General features: G+C 42.9%; 1 protein-coding gene across 1 annotated transcript in view; it reads right to left on the bottom strand.

Moving 5' to 3' along the window:
- Positions 1-15,806, bottom strand: part of LOC129696548 (uncharacterized protein K02A2.6-like) — a 103,493-nt gene extending 87,687 nt beyond the window's left edge. The window contains exon 1 of the mRNA XM_055634572.1: positions 13,767-15,806. Coding sequence (XP_055490547.1) covers positions 14,181-15,761 — 1,581 coding nt within the window. The 5' untranslated portion in view covers positions 15,762-15,806 and the 3' untranslated portion in view covers positions 13,767-14,180. The remainder of the gene's footprint in view (positions 1-13,766) is intronic.
- Between the last annotated feature and the right edge of the window lie 5,016 nt (positions 15,807-20,822).

Below are 20,822 nucleotides of genomic sequence, written 5' to 3'. Positions count from 1 at the left end.
CCTCTACCTCATTGCGGAAATTGGAATTTTTCTCTGAAACTATCATGCTATAATGCTGGGTATTATATTTTGTACCCGGTATCTTTCTCTCTGCTCTACCTTTTGTACTTCAGTTTGGCTTGATTGCGTTCATGTCTCATATTATTTGATTTGATTGGATAGTTTAAAAACAAAAGCTTTTCATGTACCTCGGTCCAAATCTCATTAATAAACCTCAACCTAAACCTGTATAGTGCACAATGGCTGAAGTGTGTAATATTTGCAAGATACATAAAACCTCTTGGTAAATAACATTAGCACTTCCCAAATATTTAAATCACCAAGGAAGATACAGGCAGCAGATATTAGCTGGTAGTCCTCCAAAGCTTTACATTCTTCATTATTTAATAAATAATTCTCGAAGGTGTCTCGTGTTTTATGTACAAAATTAATTAAACTAATTTATTTTAGTATAGTTGTATGTATTAATCTTAATTAGTTTATTGTTACCACTTGCATGACTGCATGTGACAAATCAAATTCATCTGAATTAACTTTCAGAAAGCAAATTGAAATTCCAAACCATAACCAGTTTTGCACCAAAAGTAAATCAGTGTCAGTACTGTAAATTAAAAGTTAAAATAGAAAAGCCCTGAATATTCAGAAGAACAGACAACATCTGTAGAGAGAGTTACTGTTTCAGGTCATCAAACTTTCATCACATTCAATTTTAGGACATTTAATTTTTGATCACAGCCAGCAAACGAGTCTGAGGAAGGGTCTTGACCCGTAACGTCACCCATTCCTTCGCTCCAGAGATACTGTCAGTCCCGCTGAGTTACTCCAGCATTTTGTGTCCATCTTCACCATAAGAACACTCACTTCAGGTTTATTTATTGATTTGGGAACCAGAAAGATTTGGGTCTTTGCCTTTTTCTTATTTTTATTTGCAAATTTATTTTAATATGTTTAGAAATATTTAGTTGTCATTTGTTTCCAAAATGAAAGTAAGATTTGACAGAATTAATTACAATTTTGGAAGTCTATTTGTTGGTATATGACTGATATGAATTTTGAAGGGGCTACTTCCTACTCTAATCAGATAAAGTGGGTCTTCACAATATGTCAATGTTTTTTCCAAGGTATTTCAGAGCCTAGAGATCATTTAAAAAAAAAATACAAGATGGACAAACAACTGCAGGAAAAGCAGCAACAAGCTCAACTATTGGAACTGTCTTGCCCATAATAGTTCAGAATGGGAGGATGCTGATCATGGAATACCTCACCCAAGTCCACAGAGATTATATGCAAACAATTTGGTTTCCTTCAGCAACTGTGTGACAGAGGGTGATACTGCACCCGACAGCCTAATACATCCATGCCTCTTTCTGCAGAAGAACGAGCTGTCTGATTAGTTAATGGCTGTGGGCTATGACTGTCACTAATTCTCTCAAAACTTTGATCTCAAATTCTTAGCAGGCTGTTTAATTCTTAGCATCACTGGCATCTCACTGCATGCATCCACATGAAGCAGGTCAACAATGCAAGCGGTTAGTGGAATCTGCCACTTTATTAGACTTTGCTGCAACTCAAAGCCAAGCCTACCGTGTCTCATGCAGTTGGTTGAGTGAGTCTAACAACTTCTCTCCCATTGCAGGGTTCCTAAGGTCCTTGATTTGGATTTTCTTCTTAGTTACTTTGGCATTTCTAACACAACTTACTGAAAGCTAGCAAATCTGACTTATTTACTTACCAACTTTTTATTACAGACTCAAGGTCCAGATAAAATAGAAGGCATTACATAGAATAAATTGCATACAAAGGCACAATAAATTACATACAAAAGCACAGTAAAATACATATAAAAGCACAATACATGGTTTAAGATCAAGAATTTAAAAAATCAGTGTCCTGCAATGAGACAACTATACCAATGTCTCCACAGCTGGGATTGGCAAGGTGTTACCAAGATAATTTCATTTTCAGAGTCATTAATCTGGCAAATAAATTTATACATAAGATTTCTTAAGACAGTTTGTAAAGTATTTACTCAAACAGGACAAACATTTCACTTGCACTACACCATCTAGGTCTCTTAAGTAATATTCTCATGGCATCATTATAAGCTACTTTTACAATGCATTTCGTTGTCTCTGTACTGTACACTGACAATGACAATTAAAATTGAATCTGAATCTGAATCTGAATCTAGTCTCTGTAAGGTAGACAAAAATGCTGGACAAACTCAGCGGGTGAGGCAGCATCTCTGGAGACAAGGAATAGGCGACATTTCGGGTCGAGACCCTTCAGATCAGTCTGAAGAAAGGTCGAGACCCGAAACGTCACCTAGAATAGAATAGAATAGAATAGTTTCTTTATTGTCATTGTAACATGAACCATGTACAACGAAATTTAAAATGTCAGCCAGTCAGTGCAGCATTCAAACATTTCTAAAAGCTAACGATACATACAAGGTAAAATATTAAAAGATAAACAACTAAATAAATATCACGAACACAGCACGCATGCACACCCAACCCTCCATCCTTCTGTCGATTTCACAGTGTACCAGTCCCTTAGTCTGTATCGCCCCTGCGTTCCTTGGCGGCTACATTTAGTGCTTTTATAGCAGTGGGGTAAAAACTGTTTTTTAGTCTATTTGTCCTTGTCCTTGTAGATCTGTACCGTCTGCCTGACGGCAACAGTTCAAACAGGGAGTGTCCGGGGTGGGAAATGTCCTTTATGATATTCTGGGATTTTTTGGTGCAGCGGGAACTGTGTAAGTCCTCCAAGGTAAGGAGAGGGCAGCCGACAATCCTCTGGGCGTTGTCAATGGCCCTCTGGAGCGCTTTCCTCTGAGCCGCTGTGCAGCTGGTGTACCATACGCATACACAGTACGTAAGTATGCTCTCAATGGAGCACCGATAAAAGGACAGCAGCAGTCTCTGAGTGATGTTATTCTTCCTGAGCACCCTCAGGAAGTGCAGTCTCTGCTGGACCTTTTTCAGCAGCGCAGTGGTGTTCACGCTCCACGTCAGGTCCTCCTCAATATGGATTTCCAGGAAGCGGAAATCCGCCACCCTCTCTACACAGTCCCCTCTGATAGTCAATGGTACCATGTCCGTTTTATTCTTCCTGAAATCTATTATTACTTCCTTTGTCTTTAAGGTGTTGAGGAGCAGGTTATTTTCTTCACACCACACTGTCAGCACCTATTCCTTGTCTTAAGTCTCTGAAAGCTTGCTTTTCTGTAGTTTGACCATAGGTGTGCAGTATAGAGTGGTGTACAAAATGCTCTCAACAGAGAAAACTTCACTCCACCAGTACACGCACTAAAGTTGCGTAAGAGAATGTTTGCTTGTGCATTCATCATTCGGCGTTGTCCATAAATATCCTCATCATCTGTCATTTGTTCTGAAATAAAATGTCCAAGACATTTTACCTTATTACAGACACTAAGATTATTATCAGACAATTTAAAATCAGGGCATTTTAGACATTTATCCTCTTTGGGTCTACAGATAATAACAGCACTCTTACTAGCATTATATTTAATGTCATGTTCCACACTTTACACAGAACATATAGTAAGGAGCTGCTGGAGACCAGCACTAGATGGACTAAAGACCACAAGATCACCTGCATGCATAATATGTTTCACTAAAATATTACCAATTATGCACCCAGTATTACAGGCTTTCAATTACTTGGACAGATCATCAATATAAAGATTAAAAAGAACTGGGGACAAAATTCCCCTTTGTCTGACACCATTGCTAACCCCAAATGGGGCTGAGACCATATTGCCCCATTTTACTTGCATAGCCTGGTGGGCATACCAGAGAGCCAGAATTCTCACCATGTTTTTAGGCACCCCTCTTTGACTCAATTTAACAAACAACTTTCTATGATTAACACGATCAAAGGCTTTGGAAGCATCAATAAAGCCGATACTAAATTGATGAGTTATTATATTGAAGACCTATGTGTACAACAAAGTTTCCATGAGCATTTGTTTTTTCGACAGAAAAATTGAGCTATAGACTGGTCCAGCCATAAAATGACATACTTCAGGTTAAATCACTCGTCATACCAGTTCCCTTGAATTCCACTCATATGCAACACTTAAAGGAGGTTCTTCATTTTTTAAAATCATTGTCAGCATGCTTTAAAAGCTTTTAAATATTATTGATTTAACCTTCCTTCACTAACTAACTGCTGTACAATCATGAAACTAGCTAATGGTACTGCATGAAATTTTAAAGTAATTTTCAATTATTTAAAATTGAGCTACCCATAGAATATACCAGATAATTTTTTTTTTTTAATCATAATACTTAACTTAATACTATCATGGACCATATTTATTTCATGTACATTTTGTTTAGAAATTATGTTCTAAAATGCAATTGATTGGATTAATTCACAACAGATTTCCAAGATTATACCAATAAATGTGATTGGAAATATGAGCAAAAATTTCAATTAAAACTGCTACAAGTTCACAACTAATTTATAAGCACATCTTCACTTGTTTTCACAATGGAAACTTTGGTCCTTACCTCGTTCTTCACTAGATCTAGGAGAGCTTTGACCGTCATCAAATGCATCTCACTCTCGAAAGCTGTCATAGGCAAATCTTTGTTTCCTTCCCTTTGTAGGGGAGCATACAATAAATATGACTTTTTGGGTCGAGACAAGTCTGAAGAAAGGTCTCAACCTGAAACGTTACCTATTCCTTCTCTCCAGAGATGTTGCCTGACCCGCTGAGTTACTCCAGTATTTTGTGTCTATCTACAGTTCCTTCCTACACACGGGAGCATGGCGCACCTCACTAGAAGGACTTTCTGCTACAGAGTATCAACCTCAGGTGGTAGTGAGTATCAACCTCAGATACTTGATTAATCTGCTATTTACTTATCTATTAATTTTAAAAGGATACCAGCAATTCAGAACATGTGTTTAAATGACTGATGAATCTAGTTATAGCAAATCTATGATTTTTCTAGAATGCCATATGTTTGAAACACATTTTCTTGGAAGTGATACTATTTCATTCAATAGACCCCCGTCTGAGCTGTCAGAAGTCAAATGAAGAGTCACGAGTGTTTAATTGGCTTATGTACCAGCATTCTGTTAAAGAAGGTGGGAAACTCAGACGTCAGTAATGAGAGGTTGAAGATGTTCACAAAAACTTGTCCATGTTGATCCATGTATGTTGGTCCATGTACGTTTTAAGAACGTGGTCAGGTGCGCCATTGGGTAAGGATGCTTTCCAAGAGTTCACCATCCTGAAGGATCTTCTGATTTTGACCAGGGTAACTGAGATGACAGTGCCACCGGGTGCTTTGTGTGTCCAAGAAAGTATTTTCAAATTCTGCCTTTGAAGTGAGCATAGAAAGCACTGAGCATATTGGGGAATGATACCCTGCTGTCATTTCAGCTACTACTTAGTATGCCTTCTAGAAGGTCATGGCACGCAAGCCCTGCCATAACTGTTGAATGTCCATGTCATCCTTCTGTTTAGACCAAAAGTATCTCTTCACTTTTCTGATGGTTTTAACTAGGTTAAACCTGGACATCTAATATGCCCTGTATCACCAGCCTCGAATACCTGATTACGGACCTCATAATTCATATAATGTTTCTACAGTAGATACTCGGATGGCCTTAGTTGGAAGACACACCTCCCCATATTACCTTTTGAAGTCGCCAATGTCCATGGCCTATAGGTTTAGGCTCATTTCCAAGTCCTTGAACATCACCCAGTCTATCAACACCAAACAGTCACACAGTCATTCCTCTGCCTCCTCTGCCTATCTCTGTGCAATCCTTCCCATTAAAGCTATGGTCACATGGTCATAAGTGATAGGAGCAGAATTAGGCACATCATGTCTGCTCCACCGTTCAATCGTGGCTGATCTATCTCTCCCTCCTAACCCCATTCTCCTGCCTTCTTCACATAACCCCTGACATCCGTACTAATCAAGAATCTATCTATCTCTGCTGAAAAAATATCCAATGACATGGCCTCCACAGCCATCTGTGGCAAAGAATTCCACAGATTCACCACCCTCTGACCAAAGAAATTCCTTCTCATCTCCTTCCTAAAGGAATGCCCTAAAGGAATTCTGAGGCTAAAACCTCTAGTCCTAGGCTCCCCCACGAGTGGAAACATCCTTTCCACATCCACTTTATCCAAGCCTTTCATTATTTGGTACGTTTCAATGAGGGTTCCCCTCATCCTTCTAAACTCCAGCTAGTACAGGCCCAGTGCTGTCAAATGCTCATCATAAGTTAACCCACTCATTCCTGGATTATTCTTGTAAACCACCTCTGGACCCTCTCCAGAGCCAGCACATCCTTCCACGGACATTGTGCCCAAAATTGCTCACAATGCTCTGCAGCCACTGTCCATACAAAAGAAGAAAGTGTGCAGGCAAGTGGTCTGATTTTCCGAGTGAGGACGAGAAATGGAGTGATGGACTTTGTTTGTGGAATATCAATGGTCAGGAATACTCGATCATCTGGTGCTGCACGAAATGTGTTGGTAGCAGTGAGGAAGTGATTTATTCTTGGTGCAGAACTAGCCTTGGTGCAGAACTAACCTATGGTGGGGAATTCAGCTAGTGGAAGGAAACTGCTTTAGTTACCCAATTTATGATATAACTTACCTTTATATTACATTTTTGGTGTTAAAGTGCCCTGAAATGTAAAATTGCGTCCAATTCCCCAACTGGGTGGAAAATAGGAAAAATTAGAACCAATGTACTCTGAGCCAGTATAGTGAGAAACATATATGTTTGTTACTGTGATATATTTGTGGTCCAGATAACACTGGTAGCACAGCCTTTCAGATATGACCTAAAGCTTCGGTGGGTACCATTTAAGAACTTGGTCTGCTTTCAACAGTCATAGCCGTAGCCAGGTCAATCGACAGAGTAGTAAAATGGATGGGGTAAACTAACATCATCTTTATAGATGTGGAGGAGTACAATTCATTTGTTAACTAAAAAGCAGTGGCTGGAAATAAATGAGTCCAGAAAGAATAGGGGAAATGGACCTCTGTGCTGTTGTGTAATACTTACAATGAAAGTAAATCAATCAGTGCCTTTGTTACAAAGATTGCACAGAGGAATTCAGTAAAACCATTAAGAGCCTGAATGAGAACTGTGTTTGGTGATTTACTTTCCCTGTGTAACTAAATGGCACAGCATGAAACGTGTGGCTGGAATAAGACCAAGTGGATTCCACACCTGCAGTTATGCTTCACACAATATAATGGCTCATCCACTCCTGAAACTTGGGCTTGGATTTGGAAATCAGCATGCGGAGCTAATTAGTAGAAATGAATGAACAGGAGTTTGTTTTGGAATTTGGCATGACTGCCAAGAAGCACTTATGTGGAACTTTCTTTCAAGAAACTAACCTGAAAAGATTTTTCATCTAAAATAATGTGATGGAATAAGATAACAAGCTACTGATCTGGAACTTGCTGTCTGGTAGGGTGCTGCCAACACAATCTCTCAGGGCTTTCAAAATCGAATTGGGGGAAAAAAACCTGAGGGAAATTACTTGTGGCAGTATCGAGGAAGAGTTAGACAAAGGGCTGAACTAATTGCTGTATAAAATCATGAGGGGACTAGATCGGGTAGATGCACAGAATCTCTTTCCCAGAGTAGGGGAATTGAGGTGAAGGGGAAAAGATTTCATAGGAATCTGAGGGGTAACATTTTCACACAAAGGGTGGTGGGTGTATGGAACAAGCTGTCGGAGGAGGTAGTTGAGTCTGGGACTATCCCAACATTTATGAAACAGTTAGACAGGTACATGGATAGGGCAGGTTTGGAGGGATATGGACCAGGTGCAGGCAGGTGGGACTAGTGTAGCTGGGACATGTAGGTCGGTGTGGACAAGTTGGGCCGAAGGGCCTGTTTCCACGCTGTATCAGTCTATGACTCTAATTCTACTACACAGAACATATGGGCTGATTTATGGTTTTGATTAGCTTCCTGTGCCTTTATGCTTCTCTGAATTTATGATGTGGCAGAGTCCACAAAGAAGCAGAATGCAGTACAAGAAAAACACTTTGGAACAAGTGTATTTTCCTCATCGTCAGTTCCCAGGTTTTATTTTAAATTTGCTTGCCCAAGGATCATTGGATATTAAAATACTAATGAATTACTTGCTGTTTCATTCCAAATGAGTGTTTATAGTGAGCCAACCTCCATTTTAAACACACACCTTTAAGCAATGGCCGGATGTTTGTGTGGTGGAATCGGGACTGGAGGGAGGCAGTGAGAGTCGTCAGCAGCAGTGGTGGGCCCAGGGAGGCAGTGAGAGTCGGTGGTGGCCCCGGCAATGCACTGAGTGCTCAGTGGTGGCCCTGCGGAGGTGGTGAAAGTCATTGGTGGTCTCGGGGAGGCAGTGAGAGTCGGTGGCAGCAGTGGTTTCAGTGGTCAGGGCTGGGATCGACCGGGAAGGCGATGATGGTCAGAGAGATGATGGATATCGGTGCTGTGCCTCATGGCAGTGATGGTGACCCAGTTCTCAACCCCGTGGTGGTCAGGCAGGTGGTGCGGTACAAGATTAGTAAATTTGCAGATGACTGGTGATGAGTTGGTGGTATTGTAGATAGCAAAGATGGGATTCAAAAATGACAGCAGTGTGGCAGTGAATGGTGACCCAGTTTGCAACCCCGTGGTGGTCAGGCAGGTGGTGCGGTACAAGATTTTATTTGATCCCAATGGCTTTCCATTTGTTGATAGGACATTGTCAAGGTACGTGAAGCCAACAGTTGTGAATGAGTTTTGGTGGTATTGTAGATTAGATCGCAAAGATGGGTTAAGAGCTTCTTTCACCTAAGGAAAAGGTGCCCATTCTGAGCGGCAGCAGACAGTAATCCATGCCTTGATCATCTAGGCTGGATTACTAACGCGCTCTAGAAATCGTTAATGGGTCTCCAGTTGGTTCAGAATGCTTAATGCTTTTGATCGAAAGAAGTGTGGAGGTGTTACATTTTAAGTGATTTCAAATCTCAAAGGCTAGCTGCTCCACACGCTCCTGCCCGGAGGTTGGTAGGGCCCTGGGGACCGAGGTTGTCGGAGCTCAGAGGGGATAGAGCCTTCTCTAGTACTCTGTACAGCCGTGCACATACAGGCCCCTTCACTGTCCCCAACTCCCTGGCTTTTGACCATGCCTGAGGCTTTGCTTCTGGTAGATAGTTTCTTTATTTTACATGTCTTTTCCTACTAAGAAGGCTTTTTGGTTAATTGGCCTTTGTTTCATCAATTAGGGTATTGAGGAGGGTGGCAAAGAAGCTTTTGTTAATTGGATTAGGGTTGAGGATGTTGCATTTATGTTGCATTTAAACAAGACATTGGTGAACCACATTTGGAATCTGATTTCTCAGCAAAGGGATAAAGACAGTTATGTAAAGAAGAACATGACAGATGGAGAATCCGATATGAAAAAAAAAGTCATGCCTTTCAGTTGAAACACTGAAATGCAGAATATTTTTGATGTGATGCAAAACTGTCCAATATCGAGAATATATCGAGGTGCCTTGATATGGTGGAATAAGAAATGCAGAAAACTAATGTACAGGTACAGCAGACAATGTGGAAGGTAAGTGGTTTGTTGACTTTAATTTGGGACTAGTGTCGTGGGGAAATGTTGGCTGGCGTGGGCAAGTTGGGCCAAAGGGCCTGTTTCCACACAGTATCACTCTATGATTATGACTCTAACCAATTTCATGCTCATACAAGAGGGGATTTGTGGTGTTTCTTTGTTGAGTTGGGAATAGGGTTGTGTATGTCGGCTCAAGAATCTGATGGTTGTTGGAAAGTAGCTGTCCCGAGTCATGTGGGATGATGGCAACAGTGAGGAGAGAGCATGGCCTTGATAGTGGGAATTTTAATAATAGATGCCATTATTAGGAAGCAGCACCATATGTACAGTAGTTGCTTATGACGGTGGGGGGTGTGTGCTCTTCCTGTGATAGACCAAGCTACGTCCACCACTCTACAACATTTTTTATTTCATACTAATACATTTTCCTTCAGGAATCAACATCTTATGTTTTCACTGTAATCCACTTGCTGGTTTCAACCTCAAAAAGCTATTTTCCTTTTGTCAAAAATAATTACACTTCTGTAAATTCATGTTGACCTTTTCTAATCATGTTATGATTTTCTAAGTGCCCTCTTACCATATCTCGGTAATGGAATCCATCAATTATTTATATATATTTTTTAATGAGTGCTTTTATTGCTACTTATATATGGATGGCTTATCTCAAGGAAGGCATGCACTGGGCTCAGATAATCAGCATGAACTGAAACTGGTTCCACGGGGGAATGCTGGAGATGAGACATACTGCTGGGGAAACATACTAAGTACACAAGGTGAGAATGGATTTCCTGACTCTAATCTATGGAACAATGCATCAGATATACGTGCTTGCCTGAGAGACTACAGGCAGATGTAGCCCCTTAATGCTGCTTCTCTGCAATTTCTACAAAGCTCACTTCAAGTTTAGCCAGTGGCTGTCAAAGTCTTCACTGTCCTTAAGTTCCTTTCCACTGGCAGTGTGCAGTCTACAGTGGGCAACCTGTAACATTGGTAAATTTTTCACCCAGAGAATTGTGCATTTGTGTAATTCCCTGCCACAGTGGAGGTCAAAACACTGGATGGATTTAAGAGAGAGTTAGATAGAGCTCTAGGGGCTGGTGGAATCAAGGGATATGGGGAGAAGGCAGGCACGGGTTATTGATTGGGGACAATCAGCCATGATCACAATGAATGGCGGTGCTGGCTCAAAGGGCTCCTCCTGCACCTATTTTCTTTGTTTCTATGTTTCTAAACACATATTAGATGGTTGGATAAAATGCTGTCTTTTAGAGTGGAACAATTCTTCAACTTTGACTCCACCCATCAACATGAGAGTGCCCAGGGATCTGCAGAAGTGACCGACTCCTCTTTTGTAAGAACAGCACTTTTTATGTGAAAGAATGCTATGGTATTATCATCCAGCTGGCAATACAACACCAGAATATGTCCAGGTCATGTCTGACAATGCATGATGTGTAGAGTCCCAAGTGACTGTCATTACCCATTAATCTTGGATATCAGCTTCTTCAAGATGTAGCAAGACAGCTACTGAATGAAAATAATTGGTCAGATAGAGCTCATGAGAGCTCTCCATAACAGATCACAAGCATAATCAAAGCCAAGGAGCGCAGAGTGGTGCAGTTTGTACAGCTCCAGCATCCCAGGTTCAATCATAATCACCAGTGCTGTCAAGAGTCAAGTGTTTTATTGTCATATGTCCCAAAACAGAATAGTTACATTCTTAAATACAGCAGCACCACAGATATGTAAACATAGTACTTTGTTTAAACCCATAATAAACAACAACCAAATAGTTCCATAAATTAACTGCTTGTAATAATAATAATATATTTTATGGTCATTGCACATAATTGTAACGAGATTTGGTATGCAGCTTCCATCCGGTCATAACTTAAATAACTAATACAATTTAGATTTAGATACCCCGATAACATGGTTTGTAAAAATAACATTAAAACAGTAAAACAGTTAAAACAGTCAAAACAGACTAAAATGCAGATGTGACCATCCAAGAGATACAGTCCATCGGGGTGGGGGGCACTCAGCAGGGCCGGTTCAGAGCCGCTATAGCTCTGGGAATGAAGCTGTTCCTGAGTCTGGAGGTGCCGGTGTAGAAGGCCTTGTAACGTCTGCCGGAGGGAAGTAGTTCGAACAGTCCATTACAAGGATGTGAGGAGTCTTTATGGATGCTGACGGCCTTCCTGAGGCACTGTGTGTGGTAAATGCCCTCCAAGGCTGGCTGCGGCGTCCCAATAATCTTCTGTGCTCTGTGGACGACACGCTGAAGAGCTCTCCTCTCCGCCTCCGTGCAGCTGAGATATCACACAGAGATGCCTTACGTTAGTATGCTCTCTGTAGTGCAGCGTTAGAAGGTTGTCAGCAGCTGTTGGGGGCAGACCAGTCTTTTTTAATGTTCTCAGGAAGAACAGTCGTTGCTGTGCCTTCTTGACCAGCACAGGTGTTGGTGGACCATGTGAGATCCTCTGAGATGTGAGTGCCCAGAAACTTAAAGCTGGACACTCTCTCCACACTGTCCCCGTAGATGGAGATTGGGGCGTATTCTCCATCATGTTACCTCCTGAAGTCGATAATCAGCTCCTTGGTCTTGGAGGTGTTTAATGGCAAGTTGTTACGTGAGCACCAGTCCACCAGGTTCTGCACCTCCGCTCTGTATTTTGTTTCATCACCGTTGGTGATCAGCCCGATCACCATTGTGTCGTCTGCAAACTTGACGATGGTGTTGGTGTCGAATGCAGGAACACAGTCATGTGTGAAGAGGGAGTAGAGCATGAGGCTCAGTGCACAGCCCTGTGGTGTGCCGGTGCTCAGGGTGATAGTGGTGGACAGGTGCGGGATCAGTCTCATTGACTGGTCGCTCCATCAGAAAATTCAGGATCCAATCGCATATCGGCGAGCTGAGGCCTAGCTGGTGGAGTTTTGTGGTGAGCTTGGTGGGGATGACCGTATTGAAGGCAGAGCTATAGTCTATGAAGAGCATCCTCACGTATGTGCCCTGTCTTTCCAGGTGTCAGGCCAGTGTGAAGAGCCAGAGGGATGGCATCCCCTGTGGATCAATTTGCCCTGTATGCAAATTGTGTTGAGGTTCTAAGTTCTGTGAGTGAATGTATGTAATTTATTTTCAGATTGCTCTAATTTCCTTTTTCATCCTAAAATTTGTGGGTCCGTAGGTTAATCGGCTGCAGTATAGTTCTCCTAATGTGTAGGAGAGTGATAGAATCGGGGGAGAGTTGATGGGAATGCGGGGAAAATAAAATGGGATTAGTATAGGATGTGTGTAAATTAGTGCTTGATTGGTGATGTGACCTCTTTGAGCCAAAAAGGTTGTATCCGTGCTCTACGATTCTGATTCATAAGAGTCAAAGCAGTCAAGGAAGTTTTAATGTCATATGTCCTGAAATGGAACAATGAAATTCTTTCTTGCAGCAGCAAGTTCATTAAATACAAAAAAAAGACCAAAATCGTCCAAAGACAAAAACAAAGCCCCAAGTCCCTAATGCAAATAAGGCAGGTCAGGATTTAGTTGGAGTTCGTAACGTTCAATAGCCTGATGGTTGTTGGGAAGAAACTGTGCCTAAACCTGGATGTTACAGTTTTCAGGCTCCTACGCTTTCTTACCGATGGCATGTGTGAAATGACAGCATGACCAGCGTGGTGTGGGTTCATGATGTTATTGGCTGTCCTGTAGTTCCCTTCGATGGTGGAGACATCTATACCTGTAATGTTATGGACAGTGTTCACCACTTTTTATAATATCCTTTGTCCCTACACTAGTCATTGAGTAAATATGTTCAGCCAGAATAGTTGAATGTATGATATTCACATACTCCTCTTAAGATCGACAGAATAAGAAAAGTTAGTCTACAGCCAATTCATTTCATATCTCATAGAACATAGACCATAGAACAGTGCAACATAGGAATGGGGCCTTTGGCCCACAATGTTTGTGCTATACATGATGCCAAGTTAAACAGATCTCATCTGCCTGTACATGATCCATATCCCTCTATTCCCTGCACTTCCATGTGCTTATCTAAAAGCCTCTTAAACATCGCTATCAATTCTGCCTCAACCAGCACATGTAACAATGCGTTCCAGGACCCACCACCCTCTGTGTAAAAAAACTTGCCCAGCACTGTTAAGTACTGGAGTCAGATACTTAAATAACCATCGAGAAACCATCAGGTAAAACCAACGTGCCTTTAATCATGGTTTCAGAGGGGGGAAAGGAAGAGAGAGTGCTCACACTACCACCAGGGCTTTTATACTAAGCAAGCCCCCTTTGGTGGCTACTGGTATTACAATAGGTGTATGATATCTCTTAAAGGGGCATACACCACAATCCTCCCCCTTTAAAACCCTTAGTTTTACACAAAAACTAAGGGGAAAAGTACACCATACCTACAACAGATCATATAATAGATGACAAAATTACATTATCACCTTATATTTTGCAAGCACAATATAATAACACCATCACCAATACGTGAGGGAAAAAAAAAAACCAAACACACACAGGAAACATCACTTAGTCAGTCCCGTATTCAATGTCAAAGTTCATCAATCAACCTCTGTGGCGGCCTTGATATTCTGGTTGAGCGTCTTAATCCAGATTCTTCAGGCGAACACCGCACTTCCGAGCTAGGGAACACCTGTTTTGGTATTGCAACCACCTGGTCAGGAACCTGTACTGCTACTTTAGCTGGTGAAATATCCAACAAAGGCATAGGTGCTTCTTTGGCAGCTAGAACAGGATAACAAGACATAGGCACAATAGGTTCCAATTCCTTATTCGACCATTGGCCCCCCATTGAAACTGGCTGATCCGAAGCACTTAACCGAGGTTGCAGATGAGGAGCAATAGTAGACTGTACGATTTGATCCACATGCCGGCGAATCTGGCCATCGGCCGTGTTGACTGCATACATTAGAGGTCCTTGTACCTCCGCAACAACTCCCGGCTGCCATTTCTGGTTTCTATAATCGCGGGCAAGTACAGCTTCACCAACCTGGAAACTCCTGGTAAGACGTTGAGGTGCACAATGGAACACTTTCTGTTCCACTTGTCTTCTAAGATCAGGACGAACTAAGTCCAATTTGGAACCCAACTGTCTGTTGAAAAACACCATCGCAGGTGATTGACCTGTTACAGCATGAACCGCATTTCTATAGTTGAACAAAAAATTGTCCAATTTATGTTGCATAGGCAGATCCTCATGTTTCATTGCTTTAAGCGCCTTCTTAAAGGTCTGTACAAAACGCTCCGCCAGTCCATTTGTTGCTGGATGATAAGGTGCCGACGTATAGTGTTTAATGCCATTAGTCTTCAGAAACTTCTTAAAGTCTTCAGATACAAATTGAGGCCCGTTATCCGAACATATTTGTTCAGGCAAACCATACCTTGCAAAAATTGTTCGTAACGTCGCAATCGTCTTCTGAGACGTAGTCGAGGACATCTTTATAACCTCTGGCCATTTCGAATGCGCATCTACTACCACCAGGAATATAGACTCTTGAAAGGGTCCTGCATAATCAATATGAACCCGTTTCCATGGACCAGACGGCCATTCCCATGGATGGATAGGGGCCAATGGAGGTGTCTTCTGCTCAAGCCGACAGCCAGAACAATTTTTGGCCAATTCCTCAATCTGGCCATCAATACCTGGCCACCATACATATGCACGAGCCAGACTTTTCATCTTAGTGCATCCTAGATGACCAACGTGTAGTTCCTCCAAGATTTGTTTCTGTAACTTTTGGGGGATCACCACTCTAGAACCACACATCACGGTACCCCTGCACGTAGACAATTGTTCTCTTCTTGCTGAATATTGAGGAAAACGAGAATCTCCTTCCGCTGGCCACCCTCGTACTGTTACATCATATACCCCTGAAAGAGTCCTATCATTCCTTGTCTCACGCTCTATACCTTTGTTATCCACTGGCAACACTTCACAAATGGACATATGAAACAATTCTGCCACATCAGTCATTGGTACATCACTTACAATCGGTAATGGCAATCTTGACAAACTATCTGCATTCCCATGCAACTTTGTGCCTCTATACTGGATGTCATAACGATGTGCACCCAAAAACAAGGCCCATCTCTGCAAGCGCTGTGCCATCATCAAGGGCACCCCCTTTTTTGGATTAAATATCGAAACCAACGGCTGATGATCTGTGGTGTATGCCCCTTTAAGAGATATCATACACCTATTGTAATACCGGTAGCCACCAAAGGGGGCTTGCTTAGTATAAAAGCCCTGGTGGTAGTGTGAGCACTCTCTCTTCCTTTCCCCCCTCTGAAACCATGATTAAAGGCACATTGGTTTTACCTGATGGTTTCTCGACAGGTAGGACGGTGGAAGAACACCTCTCCAATTTGGAACGGGTGTTGGGCAGGTTAAAACGTTATGGCCTTAGGGCTAACAAGGCCAAGTGTGACTTCTTCAAGGAACAACTGGCGTATTGTGGACATTTGATTGATAGACATGGGTTGCATAAATCACCAGACAAAATTGCTGTGGTGGTAAATGCGCCAGCTCTGGTGAATGTGTCACAGTTACGCTCATTTCTGGGACTGATAAATTACTATCATAAATTTTTGCCAAACTTATCTGCTATCCTGTATCCATTAAATGGATTGTTAAAATCAGGGGTGAAATGGAATTGGTCGTTGGAATGTGTGAAGGCATTTGCTGATAGTAAGGCCTTGATTACATCAAGGAAGGTGCTTGCACATTTTGATCCAGCAATACCAATTAAACTGGCTTGTGATGCATCTCCTTATGGTATAGGTGCAGTGCTTTCACATCAGTTTTCAGAGGGGGGAAAGGAAGAGAGAGTGCTCACACTACCACCAGGGCTTTTATACTAAGCAAGCCCCCTTTGGTGGCTACCGGTATTACAATAGGTGTATGATATCTCTTAAAGGGGCATACACCACAATCTCCATCAAACATTCCACGTCTCACCTTATAGTTATGCCCTCTGGTATTGGACATGACAACCCGGGGGAAAACATTCTGACTGTCTACCCTATCTATGTCTCTCATCTTGGTTCTTGGTTCTTAGTTCTTGGTTTCTTGGTCCTCCAAAATATTCCAAATGGAATTTAAACTGGAGGTGGAGGTATACCATAATTTTATATATTTCTATCATCTCCCCTCAACCTCCGACTTTCCAGAGAAAACAACCCAACTCTATCCAATCTCCTCTTGTTGCTGAAATCCTCGACTCCAGGCGGGTTTCTGGTAAACCTCCTCTGCACCGTTTCCAATGCCTTAACATATTCTTCTTATCAACTGAACAGAACAGTACACAATACTCCAAATGCAGTTTAAAGAAATATTATAGAGCTGTATGTTATGATCATGTGTTAGGAAGAAGTGTCTTATGGTGGCACAGTGGCACAGCTGGTAGAGTTGCGGCCTCACAGCACCAGAGAACCAAATTCGAACCTGACCTACAATTGATTAGATGTTTGTGCATTCTCCCTGTGACTGCATGTGTTTCCTGTGCCTTCTACAGTTTCCTCCCACATCCCAAAGATGTGAGGGTTTGTAGATTAATAAGCCTCTGTAAATTGTCCCGAGGTGTATGTAGTGGACGGGAAAGTGGGTTAACATAGAACTTTGTAACAAAGTTTAAAAAAAAAAGACATTTAAAAGACATTTTGACAGGCCCATGGATCGGATAGGTTTAGAGGGACATTGCCAAACATGGGCAGATGGGACTAGCATAGATGGGGATCTTGCTCAGCATGGACAAATTAGGCTGAAGGGCCCGTTTCAGTAATGCATGACCTTAACTCTCGAACTGGATATACAACAATGATGAATTCTGAATGGTGGATTATTCAGGAGTTGTAGAATTAGAAGACATCAATACAAATGAGAATGAATCTTCAAAAGACAAAACCTGTTCTAATTGTATACAGTAATCAGTTTGAGATTTATAGACTGCTTTGTATGCAAATGGTGCTGTCTGGAGTACTGGCTTCTTGCCCACAGCAGGAGGCTTCTGCTCAAGAGATATGGGTTGTAAACTAACAGGTCCAAGAGAGGCTCTTATGGGCAACCGCCAAATGCAAGATAATGAGGCCAAGTTAATTGCCGGACATCAAACCAGGCATCAGAAAACTTATGTTTGCTTCATTGGGAATTCCGTAGTTCGAGGAAGCTTCCAGACCATACTTATTTTGTCATTTGTAAAGTCAAACATGGTTGCAGCCATACTTACTCCATCTATCAACAATTATAATACCTTCTCGTTGTGACTACACACTCTTTTTTGTTTTACTGTCTTGCAGAATTTTACACTCGATCCATGTATAATTTCAGATTTTGAGTGTCTGTCTTCCTTTGAGCCTGTGATGCTGTTAAAAGCAAGATTACCATCATACCTGTACATCAGACAACTGTATGAATGTTGAATTCTCAAATTTTAGTTAATCTCCTTCCTCCTATACCAACGCCACCCTTCCTGACGAGCTAAACCATTTCTATGCTCGCTTTGACCGGGACAACAAAACTCCAGCCATCAAAGTTGCTCCACCCCTGAATGAACAACCCCTCAGTCTCTCCACCTCTGCTGTACAAGTTGCACTGAGCAAGGTGAATGAGCACAAAGCTGCCGGCCCCGATGGCATCCCCGGGCGGATGCTTAGGGCATGTGCTGAACAACTAGCCCTAGTCTTCACTGACATTTTTAATCTGTCACTGGCAGATTATTATCTGAATGGTTTCAAGTTAGGAAAAGGGGAAGTACAACGTGATCTGGATGTCCTTGTTCATCAGTCACTGAAGGGAAGCATGCAGGTACAGCAGGCAGTGAAGAAAACTAATGGCATTTTGGACCTTAATAAGAGAAGTTAAGTATTCAATTCAATTCAATTCAACTTTAATGTCATTGCACAAATACAAGTATGGGTACAACGAAATGCAGTTTAGCGTCAGTCCGTAGTAGTAGTAGTGCAATATAGAAATAAAAATACAGAATAATCAAACAATGTGAGCGGAGGAACTGGAGAAATCTATCGGCAGGATTCCGAGTTCAGCAATGTGATGGTATTATTGTGGAAGCTGTTCCTCATCCTACTAGTACGAGACCTGAGGCTCCTGTACCGCCTCCCTGATGGGAGGAGGGCAAACAATCCATGGTTGAGGTGGGAGGGGTCTTTAATGATCTTGGCCCGTCTCAGGCACAGTTTTCGGTGGAGGGGGCAGCCATATTATTGTGGAACCGTGATGTACTGCATCCTACTAGTACGAGACCTGAGGGCCTTCCTGTCCCGCCTCCCTGATGGTGGTGCAACAAGGTCTATTTATACCATTTCACCTGCCACCTGAGGGCTCCATGTACCGCCTGACCCTGGCGAGGAGGGTGGTGAGGGGCTTTCGAAGGTACCGGTAATAATCCTTGGAGGGTGGGTCTCACTTTGCAACCGTTTTTGAGCAGGTCCTCAGGCAGTTCCCGGCCCGTCTCAGGTGGTCTGCACGTTGTCACCACCGGCTTGGAGTGCCTTCCATGTCCTGGGCTACAGCGTGGCACTGATGATGTACTGCTTGGAACCGTACGCGCAGGTTGGTCAGTAGTGCCTTCCTGTCCGTACAGAGGGCAACTGTTGTACCATACGTGAAGAGTAAACACGTGGGTCTGGTCGCTGGAGGTGTCAGTCCCACGTGGTCAGGATGTCTGGTACAAACGTTAAAAGTTGGTCAGGATCTGGGGGGACAGGTGAGCTTTCTTGAGCCTCCTCAGGAAGTAAAGGCGCTGCTGCGCCTTTTTGGTCAGCTTGGAGGTGTTGAGGGACCAGGACAGATCCTCTGAGATGTGTACCCCGAGGAATTTGTAGTTGGAGACGCGCTCCACCTCAGTCCCATTTATATGGATGGGGGTATGTCTGCCCCCTCTGATCTTCCTGAAGTCGACAATAATTTCCTTCATCCCTGTAGGCTGACTCGTCGTTGTCACTGATCAGTCCTACCACCGTGGTGTCGTCGGCAAATTTAATGATGGCGTTGGAGCCATTCATAGGGATGCAGTCATGGGTGAAAAGGGAGTAGAGGCGAGGGCTGAGCACCCAGCCCTGTGGCACGCCGGTGTTCAGTGTTATAGTGGAGGAGATGAGGTTGTTGACCCTAACAGACTGTGGTCTGTTGGTGAGGAAATCCAGTGTCCAGTTGCAGAGGGAGGTGGAGATGCCAAGTCCGCTGAGTTTGGTGATGAAGCTGGCGGGGATGACAGTGTTAAATGCGGAGCTGAAATCAATGAACAGCAGCCTGATGTAGGTGTTATTGCTGTGCAGATGGGTCAGGGCAGAGTGTAGGGCTGCCGATATGGCATCCTCTGTAGACCTGTTGGTCCGGTAGGTAAACTGATGGGGGTCCAGTGTGGGGGGGAGGCTTGCTTTGAGGTGAGCCAAGATCAGCCGTTCAAAGCACTTTGCAATGACAGGGGTGAGTGCCACTGGGCGGAAATCGTTGAGACTCCCTGTAGCTGATTGTTTGGGCACTGGCACGATGGTTGATGTCTTGAGGCAAGTGGGGCCAACACCCTGGGCCAGTGACAGATTGAAAATGTCAGTGAAGACTAGGGATAGTTGTTCAGCACATGCCCTGAGCACCCGCCCGGGGATGCCATCGGGGCCGGCAGCTTTGTGCTCATTCACCTTGCTCAGTGCATCTTGTACAGCAGAGGTGGAGAGACTGAGGGGTTGTTCATTCAGGGGTGGAGCAACTTTGATGGCTGGAGTTTTGTTGTCCTGGTCAAAGCGAGCATAGAAATGGTTTAGCTCGTCAGGAAGGGTGGCGTTGGTATAGGAGCAAAGAGGTCCTTCTACAGTTGTACAGGGCCCTAGTGAGAACACACCTTGACTATTGTGTACAGTTTTGGTCTCCAAATCTGAGGAAGGACATTCTTGCTATTGAGGGAGTGCAGCGTAGGTTCACGAGGTTAATTCCCAGGATGGCGGGACTGTCATATGTTAAAAGAATGGAGCGACTGGGCTTGTATACACTGGAATTTAGAAGGATGAGAGGGATTTTATTTAAACATAGAGTTTACAAAGTTGATGTGGACAAGCTTTTCCCTTTGAGAAACGGGAGGATTCAAACAAGAGGACATGACTTCAGAATTAAGGGACAGAAGTTTAGGGGTAATATGAGGGGGAACTTCTTTACTCAGAG

This window comes from Leucoraja erinacea, chromosome 4, assembly GCF_028641065.1.
Source record: "Leucoraja erinacea ecotype New England chromosome 4, Leri_hhj_1, whole genome shotgun sequence".
NCBI lineage: Eukaryota > Metazoa > Chordata > Chondrichthyes > Rajiformes > Rajidae > Leucoraja > Leucoraja erinaceus.
This window is presented reverse-complemented; position numbering and strand designations above follow the sequence as displayed.